Source organism: Lathyrus oleraceus, chromosome 5, assembly GCF_024323335.1.
Source record: "Lathyrus oleraceus cultivar Zhongwan6 chromosome 5, CAAS_Psat_ZW6_1.0, whole genome shotgun sequence".
NCBI lineage: Eukaryota > Viridiplantae > Streptophyta > Magnoliopsida > Fabales > Fabaceae > Lathyrus > Lathyrus oleraceus.
Window position 1 is genome coordinate 482968615 of NC_066583.1, and position 14863 is coordinate 482983477.

A 14863-nucleotide genomic window follows, 5' to 3' on the forward strand; every position below is an offset into this window, starting at 1 on the left:
CCACACTCCTTAAAAAATATTATATTATTGTTTTATGTATTTAAAACAAATTTACAATAATACAATATAATAAAATTGTAAAATCATGTTTTTTTAAATTTATCTATGTTTTAATTTTTAAAAATTTTATAAATAATAAAAATAAAAAAATAAAGGCAATTTATTCAATTCAGATAACTTTTTTAAAAAACCATTTACATTACTAAAAACCAATACTATCTTTTATTAAGGTATATTTTCATACTTCTTCAATACAAGTTAAGCGCAATAACAGAATGATCAATAATTATATCAAACATATAACTAAGTGATAGCACATGCAGAAGTTACCTGTACTGTGTTGCTGAAACAAATATAAGAAAATATGTATGATAACAGAGACGTGTATACACGTGTGCTCTTCTGATGAATAGCTAAACAACAATAAATAGCTTCTCCCATAAAATAGGAGGTGTGTTCAAAATAATTATACAAAAAATAACACCCTTACAGACCCAAAGAAAAAATAATATAATAACACCCTCAAAAAGTAACTTGATTCTAATTTGTTATCTTCTGTATAGTTCAACATCTGCACATAATTTAAACAACATGCATGAACAAATAAATATAAAAAAAAAATTAATAACTGTAACCTGGTAACAAAAGAATTGCAATACAATCACAACAGTGGAGTGGCAACTGGCAACTGGCAACTGGCAACTGGCAACTGACAAGTTATTCAATCTGCCAACTTTTATTTTCTCTAGCAGTTGATTCCACACATCTGAGAATCAGGACCGGTGACTCTTGTCGTAAAAGGGTCGATTCGAACCCATAAAAGCGAAAAGATGGATGCAAGAAGAATGGACCAAACAACCACAATGGTCGGCGTTCGGTTCTGGCGTCCCATAAGACCTTTAAGGAAGGGGTAGAGATGGATGATCACCCAAAATGCAAAGAAAAGTTTGCCAAAGAGTGGTCCCCATGATTGGTAGCCACTGTTAACGGCGTAGGATATTCCTGCAACAACTCCGACAAGGTTTATAATAAGAAGAGTAGTTGGTGGAATGAGAAGTGTTGTCCATTTAAACATGTATAGTTCTGCAGAGTCTCCGTCTTCGTCGGATGCTTTTGAGGTAACAGTGAAGTTTGTGTCAATTCCAGCAAGTACTTTGAGTAAACCTTGGAATACAGCAAAAAGATGGGCTGAAACACCACCAATAACCCAAAATTGTTCATTTCTCCACCATTCATCAATTCCAACACCACTCCACCTCATCTCTAGGATACCAGTTGCAAAGATGGAAAGAAAGAGAGATATGAACCATATACTTGCAATGTTACTAATCTGCAAGCAAAAAGAGGAATCACAAATTGAGACTCTATAAGGAACAAGCAATATACTATATTTTGTTCAAGAAGAAATCACAAACCTGTGGAATAATGAACTTGTTAGTCAAGAGACAGACTGCAGGCAAGGTACAATACATGAGGAGGGGAATGGAAGTGATTGGATAGATTGTGGTGTTTATATAGGCGAACCTCTCAAGCCACTTTAGCCTTCCACTATAACCATACCAGATGGGACAATGCCGACTTAGTAGAATTTCCACTGAGCCTAAAGCCCACCGAAGCACTTGGTTCAAACGATCAGAAAGATTGATGGGAGCTGAACCTTTAAATGCTGCAAGCTTGGGCATGCAGTATATAGACCTCCAACCGCGGGCATGCATCTTAAATCCAGTAAGAATATCTTCTGTGACAGAACCATAGATCCATCCAATCTGTGGAATATAAGACAAATATTGATTATATTCAAATATTGAATCATGCTTTACCATATCCCCCTCCATATTCCCTCTTTTTCAAGCCAGCATAGTTATATTCCAAGTATTACTCAAATCATAAAAGATACACATTATCATCAAGGATAACCTGGTCTACTTAAAACTTTGAGTTCAATTTATTGCATTTTGGGGTCTTAATGCACAAATATGTTGGTAATAAGCTGAAAATGAGATGAGAGTGACAATGAACAGGAAACAAAAGAAAGCATCAAAAGTAACGGATTAGTGTCATTCTGTTTTATACCTCGGTTCCCCATTCTGATTTATCTTCGTAACCACAACTGATAACATGAATTGCCTCCTTGAGGAGAGTTTCTGGAGTTGCAGACTGAGGAACGCCGCCATTTTCCATAAGTGTAGAGGCGACAAAAACAGCAGACTGACCAAACCTTTTCTCGAGGCTCATTTGTGACATGAGTAGGGACTTCTCATCATCAAATCCAGCACCTGAATCAAATGGTTGTATTAGAAAAGGGAAAATAAATTGAAAACAACGCAGAATAAGTTTATGTGCAAAGTATACACCAAAGAATTGAAGCTCAAAGTTCAACAGAATCTAAAAAGTTATGTGCCTACTCTTCTTTTTAGCAATGGAATGGAATAATAATATTAATAAGAGATATTAAAATCATCATATAACAACAAGTACAAATTATTTGAACTAGTAGAATTGTCAATGAAATGTGTCCATGAAGTGTCAGCTTGAGTAAGAGCGTGTGACCTTGTAATTTTAGGGAGAAAGTTCAAATCCTCTTGGCCACCATTGTGAAATGGTCATTTAATTAAATGATAATTCCCCCTTCCCCAATTTTTTAACAAAAAGAAAATGAACTTCATATAGAAAGCAAGTAAATATTCAACAAGCACACTATACCTTCCACTCCTTCTTCTATATCCTCGAGACTAAAGATGGGCACAGTTGGATCAACATGCTTGCTAGATTTCTTTTTTGAGCCTTTCTTGCCAGACTTTGAGCTCTTTCGATCTCCACCACAAAGTGAAGAAACAAATCCAGGTTTTTTATGCTTGGGTTTAATAGGAGGATCATAACCATATAAAGCAGTTCTGTTGAAGACACATCCAGTACCCACATAAACAGGGCCTTGAATGCCATCCAATCCTCGCAAGTTTATCTGTACAAAAAGAGACAAGATGGGGAAAATAAGTATTATAATAAAAACAATTCATGTATACTGTATTCACTAAATAACTTAAGCATTTGGGAAAGTTTGTTCATGACAATGCTCCAAGACCTTTAAACCAAAGATATTAATTTGCTGAAAAAAATTGAATGGCCCCTGTGCAGTGTGCAGTGTGCACGCTTTGCGTAGCAACTTTCCCCACCGTCACATTTCTATAAAACCACTGACGTTTCTGGAAACGTACTTCTAGACAGCATAAAATTCACGTTTTTTTTTTCCGAATCCATAGCTCGGAAGTGATATTAGGGGTGTGAAAATCCTCCTCATGCTTTGAGCCCAAATGGCTCTTGTAAGAGGGGACATATTTGATATACTACCTCCGTCTCAAAATAAAAGTCGTTTAAGATTCTTTCACACATATTAAGAAAAGTAGAAAATAAATGATTAAAAGCAAGAATTTTGCAAAACTACCCTTATTTACTTATTGGTTATTATAAATTGTCATAAATGATTAGTGGGATTTGATGATTTGATGATTTGAAAGTAGTGTAGAAAATATTAATTAAGGGTAAAGTTGGAATAAATTAATTAATGTTGTATTAAAAAGATAAAACGACACTTATTTTGGGACAAAATTCTTTTGTTAAAGTGACACTTATTTTGAGACGGAGGGAGTAAAAGCATTCATGTGATAGATGACTCGTGGCAATAAGGGGTAACCCATTCCACAAGAAGTTGAATATCATTATGAAAACACTTTAAACCTAAAACCTAACAGAAATCAGATTGAATATCCTGTAAGATACTTACATCAAAGAAAACGGTATTACGATTGGCATATCGATCATTTCTATCAATACCATCAAACCTCTGTGGAAATTGGACATAGCAAACATTTTTTCCGAGGTTGGGATCCATCATAAAACACATAGCTTCCCTCAAGGCCTTGCTGTTGTTTATGTAATGATCACAATCAAGATTCAATAAGAAAGGTCCATTAGTAAGGACAGCTGATACTCGAACCTGAAACAAATTGATTGATTATCAATGGTGAGATAAGTACAATAGTAGAGAGAAAAAAATTCACCATTTTCTATAGTTTACTCACAAGTGCATTCATGGCACCAGCCTTCTTGTGATGTTGGAACCCTGGACGCTTTTCACGAGAAACATAGACTAAACGAGGAAGTTCATTACCCTCAGTATCAAGTCCTCCACTTTGGCCCAAGAAAACCTACAGATAGAAAAAGAAATTAGAAAATGAAATGCTTTTCCTCAAACTCAACTAAAATCCAACAGCACACATTGCAGCAAACTTGCCATTTGTCAAAATGTCAAAATATGTATAAGTAAATATTCCCTCTGTCCCTAATTATAAGATCCTTGTAGGAACTCTTCACAAATTTCTAGATACATTCATTACTGTTTTTGCAAATATATCCCTTATTAATACTACTGATTTGCATTAAACGTCAATATTGAATGTATTTACATACAAAGGGTAATTTATTAATAGGCATGCACAAATTTTACAACATACTTACACTACCAACTTTTCTTAATGTGTATAGTCTCAAAAGGTCTTATAAATAGGTGCGGATGGAGTATTATTTGCAAGATTAAACTATTTTGTAACAGAAAATGACAAGAGTAAACACTAGAAACGACAATATACCCAGGTTGACCCTTCTAATATTTAATCAATCTAGGTTGATGAAACTATTGAGGGAAAATAGCAGTGAATGAAGCAGAGAAGGCCATTTAAGATTTTATCATGAGAAATCAACCAATAAAAAAGAAAAACAAGTAAATTACCTGGATCATTCCTGGATGGTCTCTGGTGTTGTTTCCAGGCCAAGGTGTACCATCTTGCATCACCCATCCTTCTTCAGGAACTTTCGTTGCTTTTGCAACAAGTCCATTGATACGAATTTTAAATTCTTCATATTCTCTCTGTGAAACAACGTGGAATGACCGTTAAAAGATGCTGGTAAGTGCTAAGAACATAGATTATGGTATCACACACAAATGCATGCCAATATAGAAGAATAAGTATAATTGATTTGTGAGTCAATCGTTTTTACCTTCATTGCTCTACGATCTTTGACAAACGATGGTTGGACCTTATCTTTCAAGTAGTCAATTTTCTTTGAAAAGTACCACTCAGGAGCTCGCGGTTCAATTGCATATTTCTTACTGAAAGGGACCCATTTCCTTGCAAATTCTGATGTCTCGGCAAGAGCTTCAAATGTCAACATAGCAGCACCATCATCAGAGACATAACAGGAGACCTTATCCACTGGATAGTCAACAGCAAGAATTGATAGTACAGTATTGGCTGTCACAATTGGGGGCTCCTTTAACGGATCAACAGTACTGACGAAAATGTCAACTGCTGCTAGCTGCGACAGTTCCCCTTCCTGGTCATATCTGCAAGTCATGTCAATTATGGCTCAGTTTGGATATTCTAGCTTATGACAGTTTCTCAAATAGCATAAATTTATAGGTATTCCATCTTATAAAATTTAACAAGTTACATGAGAAAAATTATGAACAAATTGAGATGAAGAAACAAACTTTAAACTTGCGCATTATTAAAAATACTCGTAGTGATTGCAAAGATTCTTTTAATATTTTTATTCCTTTCATGCAAGTGCTTGTGGAGAAGTTATTGGAAACTAACTCTATTAAATAAATTAAAATTATCATAACAAAAGAATAACTATAAAGATGATTTCCTTATAATATAGAATATAGAAGGGGGAGCAAAAACTCAAGACTATACCTTAATGAAAGCCTGTCAAGATATGTTTCACGGTTCACAGGGAGCCATTTGGGGAACTGATCCAATATCCAAGAAAATGCAAACCAAATTTCACATATAACTGATATTAACCACAATGCATACGCATTGGGTACAGGATTTGTAATTCGGTAGTGCAAGAAAATGCAGAGGATAATAAGCCGCAGAACAATGACCATACGGTATGGATTTATTCTGGAAGATGGAATAGAAACCTTCCTCGAAAGAGGTTGCCGAGCTTCATCATTCCTGCATAAACAAAACAACGTGTTTAGCGCTGAAGCTTAAAAACAAGAAACATACATTGTGCTAAAATAAAAAGCGACACAATTGAATGAATTTGATTATGTAATACACAATCATAAAATAAAATTTTACAATAGACTTGGATAACAAACTCTGCATGTATCAGTCATGATATATTACTAAATGAGATCCTTAACTGCTGAAAAACATAATAGTATCACTAATTCTGACAGAGCTAGTAGCAAAGAGGCTTGCAACAGAGATGAAGCACACATTCTTATGAAGAAATATAGAAGTACTCACAACAAGGAATCATCGAAAAGCACATCAGTACTGGCATCAATATCTCCGATTCCTCTTTCAGATGTAGCTTGACCTGTGCTCATTGGAATAGCATTCTTATTATCGTGCTTCATTTTCCAGCCATCAACTCTTTCTTTCCATGCTACATTTCCCAATCCAGGTTCAATAACCCTGATATTTGCTGCTCAAGGAATATAAATTAAGACCTAAAATCAATATTAGATAGAAATGACACTATATAAAAGTGTGCATAGTTTGAGAGGGGCAGGAATTACGTGATTGATTAAGGTCAGACGAATATGATAGATGATTATGAACTCGTTTCCCACGAACATTTCCAGGAGATGCCATTGACATCCTCTCAGGTGAGGCTGCAGATAATTCTCCAGATGTCTGAAAATGAAGATTTAGCAAAGAATATTTAAATTCAAAATCAGTTGGGAAATATTTGTTCAAGTTCATATTATGGAAAAAATAATATAGAGCAAACTAGTTGAACAACCTCTTGTCCACCGGTTAGCCGAGGAACATGATTGTGAGAAACTTCCTTATCATAATTTGGAGCATCAACCTCCTCACCTCGCCCATATGCCATTTGCCAGCTCAACATGCGTTCTGCAATCTTTTGCTTTTGGCTCTGAGTTTCTGAATTGTACTTGAAGTCATTGGCAACATTATCAGCACCACCATCCTCTTCCCGATCTCCGAGAATTGCAGGACTACCTGAAATCAATTAAATAAGCATGGTAATTACTAGTTACATTTAAATATAGAGGAAAACAGCAGACATGATACTATGAAAATATGTTGTTTGCATTAATAATATTTATCATGCAGGTATGTAGAAGCAATTGAAATAGGTAATCAAATACAAATAAATTCTTCTATGAACTATCTATACACTTCAATGATTTTGGTCGAGTCAAAGGTAATAGCACATATTATTATTGGTAGGGGCACAACTTGCACCTACCATTACCAACACTGTCATACATTGAATCCGAGATGAAGGACCGGATTCATTTATTGGCTTTGTTAAGTGACTTCAATTTAAATCATGTCCTAGCTATAGAAGATCCAATATGTTCATTGAAAAAATTCTTTAATCAAAAGAATATATTTTCACGAAAATAAGAACATAACATCATAATCACTCAGTTCATATATCACGTGAAAGAGAACAATTTGCTTCCAAGAAAACTTCATATTGTCTAGCACACCAAAACCATGTTCTTGTCTTATAAAGCTTTGTCTTATAAAAAAAATGGAAATTACATTATGACAGATAACATATTTTTATCCTTATTTTACCTTTGTGCTTTTTGTACCGAGTTTTGCACTGGGGGCAAGACTGATTCCCATCTTTCCTTTCATACTCATAGCACGGCCTACAAACAGGGAAGGCACAAACACCGCAAGCAATGAACGGATTGCCATCAACAGTACTACCAGTATTATCACCACATATCTGGCAGACTTGGCTACCCATCACCTTCATCGGCTTATCCTGAGTATTCCAAGTAGTACCAAAATTTGCCAGTAAGCATCAATGATTAATAATCTCATCCTAAGTAATATTGACACTTCTGGAAAATAAAGGTGTGTCTACCGACACCGACAATTGTGATTACATTTAATTTATCCATATTTTCAAATTATTACCGGTATTGACATGTCACTGTCGGTGTCGTGTTTCCTGTGTTCGTGCTTCATAGATCTCATCCCAGATTCCCCTTCCGAGTCCATCATGGTCTCCTACTTAGCTCTTCCTAGATCCCAATAAGGAATCAAATAGTAATCCAAACTCAACAAGTTACACACATCACTTCAAACACTTTATCACTTCCCAATATTCCTAATCCACTTCAGAAGCAACTCCTTCTTTTTTATATATATAAATCAAACCTCAGATCTGTACAACAAAACAGTAAACTGAATCAGATAACTAGATTCCAATTTTCCAGTAAACATTATCAATTCAACCATATATAAACCAAAAAAAAAGTTTAGATCTCTTCAACTCTCATCAATCACTAACAAAAAGTTCATTAAATCAAATTAAGGTAAAACCATAAACCATCCAATTTAATCAATTAAACAAAACAACAACAGCAAAATTCAATGTTTGAATAGATCTTCTCTCAGAAACAGTCCTAACTCCATGCTTTTAACAACAGTAAACACAAAAACTGAACTAAAAATTAACACAATTATCACGATTTCAGCTTCAATTACAAGCATAAAACCCTAAATCCCAATTTCTACATCATTTCAACAAAGAATTACCTCAAATAAGAGATCTAAGTAGATGAACCACTCCAAAAACCTACCTCACTTGAAAATTCAATGAGAAAGTGAGAGAAAGAGATAGAATCAAGAGCAACAAAATTCAAGCTAGAAATGAATTCGGATCCAATCTAATTGACCGACGGAAAGAGAAAAAGAGTAACAACAATAAAACAAAGAAAAAATCGTTATTCTCTCTCTCTCTTCTCTCTGCATTGAATGATTTTGGTTTGTTTAATTTATAGTTCTCTACAATGTGCATGTATATAGCTGTAAATGAATAGAAAAAGATAATAAACGGGATTAGACATGATGAAAGTGACAATTTAACTACGAAGTTATAATAATGGAGTTAAATGTTGCCACCGACAGATGAGGATGAGTGACAGCCGATTATAAAGGTATCTGATTTGCATCATTTTCAGACCTTAATCATTTTATTTAACTCAACAAACCCCATAATACTTGTTTCTTTTATTTTTCTAAACCAGATGTATATTCTTTCTTCATTTTTTTAAAATGTTTTTTCATGATCTTTAAATAGTTATATCTTAAACTCATATGGTAATTATCGATTAGGAAAATTTGAAGTTAATGAGTGGTAAAATGTATAAGTATGAATTATGAGTCAACTTTCATAGTTGATGAGGATAGTATAAGGAAGATCGAGGGAGTTATATTTGATTTTTTTTTTTTAGGTCGATATAAATTAATATTTTTATGAATGATGATGCAAGTGGAATTTTATTTGAGGGAGTGTTATACTTGTTATTTTAAGTCAATTGTTATTGACGTGTATTATAAAAAAAATATAGCATTTGAAAACCCAAGATTATGCCACATGTTTCTAGAGTTAATGAAGCCTTTAATACAATAGAGAAATATCTCATCTTTTAAACTGCAACGGATGCACAAAGTTAGGTGGTCATAATACGATGATGAAACATGGAAAGAGTAGGGATTGAGTTGTGGTAGGTGAGCCAGAGTAAGAATTCGGTCTTTTTTAGAAGGTTGAGCTTCTAAATGCAAAACTAACACCATGTAAATATTAGTGGCTTCCTCTTTGTTGTTAAAAGGCCGGATATGATTGCTTTTGGTGGTGTAATTACCATTTGTATAATTAAAGGTAGTCAAAAATGTATTTTGTGAGATTGTTGAAGCTAATACTTTTGTTGTTGACTAATGTAATAACATTGTGAGGGAGTTGAGTGTAAAAGAGTTTGAGAAATGACGGGCTTATAGAGTAAATATCATTCATTGTTAAAGCAAGATCATGAAAATGAACATACAGGACAATGGCATCAAGGGAGTCAAAGGAGTCAATGGAGGTTTAGTGATTGAACTTAGAAGGGTGAAGAACTAGAACCTACCGTCCAGTTAAAATCATCTTTGAAAATATTATTGAATTTAATTATGGAATTCTAAGTGGGGGAACTTGAAGTTGTAGAGTGAGAGAGAATGCATGCGCCTTACACATGCATGTTGAATAAGACGACAACCCAATGCTTGTTTGTTCTTTCATGCATTGCCTAAACAAGCTTGCTAAGAAGAGAAGTGTTGGCATCTCTTGCTGATCGGATTCCAAGTCCGCTCCTGTGTTAACCCACTAAATTGGTGATAGTGTCGTTGTTACCCTTATAGATGAAGTTGTATATAATATGCTCAATGGTATCACAAATGCTTTGAGGAAGCCATGTGTCTTGCATGTAGTAGGAAGGGATGTAAGTAAGAACATATGGGACAAAATTTGGCCTACCATGCTTGTTTAGGAGCTTGTTTTTCTTAAAGGTCCAGTGAGCATACATCTTCCCAATGGTGATGTTGAAATCACTGTTCTTGACTCTGCCTTTAAGAATAGGAAATCTTAAGTATTTTTCTGGGATGATTGTGTTGTGGACCCTAGAGATATAAAGAAGTTAGTGAATTTTGGATCAAAGGATGCTAGAGGAGTAGAAAGCTCGAGAATTTGTAAGGTTGGTATTTGGTCCTAAGGCACGGCTAAAATGGTCAAAAAGGCTGACAATGTTCCGGACTAGAATTTTTTTGGCAAATAAATTAGCGTCATCATCAAAGAAGAGATGGGATGGATTGTCACATTCACTACAAGAAAATACCTTCCTTGTCAGATATCTTTGTCTGGATAAAAGCCTTGTCGAAAAAAGGAAACACAACTAATGTAAAATTCATCATAATGCATAAATAAATAAATAAAAACATGATAAGGTTTACCCATAAAAAATATAAGACACCCATTTTGAATTTTTAAAAAGAGAATTTACGAGGGTTAACCCCACGTACAAACCCATTTTGAATTTTTAAGAAGAGAATTTGTGAGGGGTTACACTTGTGATCATTTGAGTGCAAAAGGACAACTCATTAGGAAGCTATATGAATTGTAATTATCAAGATGAATGAGGGGTTACTCCTCCAATTATTTAAGATTGATGATTGTGTTGGGGGTTACCTTCTCACAATGTTAAAGTTATGAGTATGCGCATATATGTGTGAGTTAGAGCATATAAACCCTACGCATTTGTCTATTAGGATAGATATTATGAGAGGTTACCCATGATATCCATTTTTAATCTATAAATTTAAAATTCTTTTCAAGAAACCAATATCAATATCATTGAGTTTTAGAAATTTTTCTCCCAAAACTCATATTTGCAACACCAAAATTCTAACCAAATCAAATTTCGGATTCACTCCATTTCTTCTCAAAAGATATTAGCATTTAGAAGTTAATAAATTTTTGTTTTTTTAAATTGTTTGCTATGGATGTAATATATGTTAGTTCTGTTTTAGATTTTTTTATATATGTGATTGATATATGAATAAATGTTAGCTATGTTATAAAGGATTTTAAATTTGTATGAATGAATAAGGAACTTTGATTCTTATAGTAATACATAAAATAAAATAATATATTGTATGAAACTATTCTAGATTTGATATAAAAAAAATTTATTTGTTAAAGGTTAATGTTTTAAATTTTGAATTTAGTTTTTCATATAAAAAGGTCAAATATGTAGGTGATAAATACATAAGTTATAGTTAGTATAAATAAATTATTTATTATAATATTTTAATAAATAATTTATTTAGTTAGTTAGTAAATAAATTATATTATTTTTGAATGATTTTTAAAAAAAAATGAATTATTATATTATTTTAATAAATAAAAAATAAGTCGTTAGTAAATTGGTTATTTAGTTAGTGAGTAAAAATATTCAAAAAATAAATCAGTAAATAAGTTAGTATTTTATTAAAATATATTATTAGTTAATAAATAAAATATATTTTAATAAATAAATAATTTAGTATATAAAAGTAACTAAGTTAGTTAGTAAAATATAGAAAAATAAATTAGTTTTAAAAATAATTAGGTGACAATATGTTTTAAATTAGATAATTAATTAGTAAATATGTTTTTAAATAGATAAAATAAGTTTTAGTAAATAAATAAATAAATCAGTAATTAAATTAATAATTAAGTTACTAAGTAAAAAGATTAGTAAGTAAGTTAACAACTTTGTTTTTAAATGTCACTTTTTGAAAGAATTTGTTTTTATTTTTAACTCCTTTCAAAGTTCAAAATAATATTAACGGTAGTTTTTGTCAAAATGAATTAATAAATAATTAAGGATATTATAGATAGAAAGGACAATTATTATTTGTTATATTGTAGAATTAAAAAATGTGATGATTGCGGAAATTGCAGTGGAGCGAAGCTTCTAATACACTACGTTCATGTGGTATTGTGAATCGAAAGTTGCGATCATTGTGCTTCTTGAACCACGGATATCGGTCTTGATGTGATGTCGTTAATTGGTGTTTATCATCTTCGATATGGCAGACCTAGGAGGCTACCTGCATGGTTAGCACTCCAACGCCCAACTTAGTTTAGGGTTCAAGATAGTGGTAGTGAAAGTGAAAATTAGAGAGATTGTGTACCTTGGAACTCTTTAAGAATGTATTTATACATTGGGCCTGACGGAGTATGCTAAATAATGGGCCTCATGCTATTGGGTCTTTGGCCGACGCATAGCAGTGGTCTCAGTTTTGTGCCCGACACGCAACAGTTTCCCCCATGACTCGTCGGGCATGTTTGATGACGGGAGATTCTTTCAATAATAATTGCCAGCCTCAAAGGAAGTTCATTCGGACGTCGGTTGGCATGTGCCGCTTTGGTTTTGCCAAAGCGTGATGTGAATGTGAGCATTAAATGCAATCCCATCATCGAAACGTTTCGTCGTTTTTCTTTGACATGTGACCTGAAAAGGTATGGGGTGATGTGATGCAACTTTATGTGTACTTGAGTAAGCTTTGGTGTACTTGTCCTTCCCAAATGAAATATGACAGTCGATTTGCCCTTATTTCCTACTTTCTATCTGATCCATTTGATTGCCTTTGCATATTTAAATATGAAGATAGATCATGGAGAAACTTTTTAGCCCTCTCGTAGACTAAGTTTCTCTTGCCTTTTTGAGCTTTTCCCCCTTTATTTGAGATCATTTGCTTTCTTGAGTAACTGGTATTGCACATTCATAATGTTAAGTATTAAAGCTTCGATTTTTCATTTTCCTTCCTTGTTTTAGCGCCTTCGCCATCCTACTTCGAGGCACCTTATCTTCTCCTCAGCTTTTATTCAAGTTTTCATCTCATTTTCATTATGATGAGTGGTAACCCTGTTATCGTCGAGAGTGACTCAGAGGATAGTGTTTCTTCATCTTCGAAAAGGGGAATGAAGTCTGAATTACATTCCTTCCTCTCTATCAGTGGGGGTTTCGAATCAGGAGTCAGCATTTTGAGTGATGATTCGAAGATGGAAGAGTCTTCTGGAGAATCTCGGTCAAATGAAGCTTTCTCCATAAATACATCAGAATCTTTGTTTCTTGTGAAATTCGATGGGGTGAAAACCTTGTCGAGACTTATGCATCCTCCTGTCTTGACCTAGGCAAAAATAGAGGTTGCTCATCAAAGGATGGAACGTGTCGGTCACTCTATCCAAACATATTGGGAGTCAACTGGTCATGACCCTAGTGACGCTGAAATTACTCATCACCTAGAGTGCAAAGGGCAGCATGATGTTGTGTCTTGGGTTAATCATGGTGATCATCATAAAGCATATGTATTGGCTCGTATGAGGTCTTTGATTAATAGAATTGGTCAATGCAAATAGGTATATTGGGTGGTCGTCGAATTTGTTGGGACTCCTTCTGTTATGAACACCTTCGAAGTCGTAACCCATGTCATCATCACAGTTGGAAATACCCCAGATTGAGAGATTTTGCCCGTAGGTTTGGATGAGATGGTGTGCAGCTCTTTTGAGGGTTGCTCGATTCTCTTGTACAGGTGTCTCTTCACCAGGTTGGGAATACATCTGCCTTTATCATACTTTGAGGTGGCCGTGATAAAATAGTACATGGTACAAATCAAATATTCCTTCCACTGCCTGATATCGTGGGAAAAGGACAATACTATACATCACACCTGTCACTGAAATTATGGGCGAAGGACGGTATTATGTATCACTCCTTTCACCAATTCAACAGTGGACAATAACTCTATTGGTATCATCATTTTACCCTCCAACGGTATCTTTTTTTATGTTATATAAGTAGGTGAGACACACTACAATATTTGACAAGTTTGTTTCTTTGTGAAAAGCTATCATTTTTGTACACAATTTTTCTTTAAGTGTTTGTTTTTCATTTATATAAAATTTGCTTGTGTAGAAGCATCTTGTAAACACAAGACTTTTGATTTAAACTTATCATTTGTAATTCCTTACGGAGACTAGGGTCAGATCCTTGAGAAGACAAAGAAAGTTGTTCTTTGTGATTCCTTAAGAAGAGTAGGGTATAGTCGGATTCTTGAGAAGACAAAGAAGGTTATTCTTTGTGATTATTATAATCAATTGATTATAATGGATTAAGTCCTTGTATATAAGGAAAAATGACCTTGGCGGATGAACTAGAGTAGCTTTGAGTTCCAAGCGAACCAGGATAAAAATACTTGTGTTTTTATCTCTTTGTTCTTAACAGTTGTGTGGTGTTTTTGAGTTGGTAAAAAACTATTGTTTTTAAAACACAATCCACCCCACCCCCACCCCTTTCTTGTGTTTTCACACCTTCAATTGGCATCAGAGCTCTGATTCTGTTTATGATAAAATATTTATCAACACTTCACTGTGTTCAGTACCGATCCAGTTTGTGTGAGAAACAACGGCCGCTGGTAACATTGTTAACAAC

General features: G+C 34.0%; 1 protein-coding gene across 2 annotated transcripts; it reads right to left on the reverse strand.

Moving 5' to 3' along the window:
• Positions 1 to 367: 367 nt before the first annotated feature.
• Positions 368 to 9051, reverse strand: LOC127085590 (cellulose synthase A catalytic subunit 3 [UDP-forming]). Of its 2 annotated transcripts, none has more exons than XM_051026100.1 (15): positions 8610 to 9051; positions 7986 to 8235; positions 7635 to 7830; positions 6826 to 7046; positions 6599 to 6716; positions 6324 to 6504; positions 5757 to 6023; positions 5056 to 5401; positions 4787 to 4924; positions 4080 to 4205; positions 3782 to 3994; positions 2704 to 2962; positions 2074 to 2276; positions 1416 to 1766; positions 368 to 1330 (listed from the first exon to the last, which is right to left on the reverse strand). In XM_051026100.1, the coding sequence occupies exons 2-15, from the start codon at positions 8070 to 8072 to the stop codon at positions 746 to 748; spliced, it is 3291 nt and encodes a 1096-aa protein (XP_050882057.1). In that variant the 5' UTR covers positions 8073 to 8235; positions 8610 to 9051; the 3' UTR covers positions 368 to 745. The 2 variants fall into 2 exon arrangements, with proteins under 2 accessions (XP_050882057.1, XP_050882058.1); XM_051026101.1 differs by having other exon boundaries at positions 8654 to 8930.
• Positions 9052 to 14863: the final 5812 nt, after the last annotated feature.

What these genes read in the sequence shown, in the direction of transcription:
- LOC127085590 (XM_051026100.1), bottom strand. Translation starts at nt 8,072, where the DNA reads ATGATGGACTCGGAAGGGGAATCTGGGATGAGATCTATGAAGCACGAA. An exon ending in CTTTTCGATGATTCCTTGTT is followed by an intron (nt 6,024 to 6,323) that starts GTGAGTACTTCT and finishes TTGTTTATGCAG; the next exon opens with GAATGATGAAGCTCGGCAAC. An exon ending in CTTGACAGGCTTTCATTAAG is followed by an intron (nt 5,402 to 5,756) that starts GTATAGTCTTGA and finishes CATGACTTGCAG; the next exon opens with ATATGACCAGGAAGGGGAAC.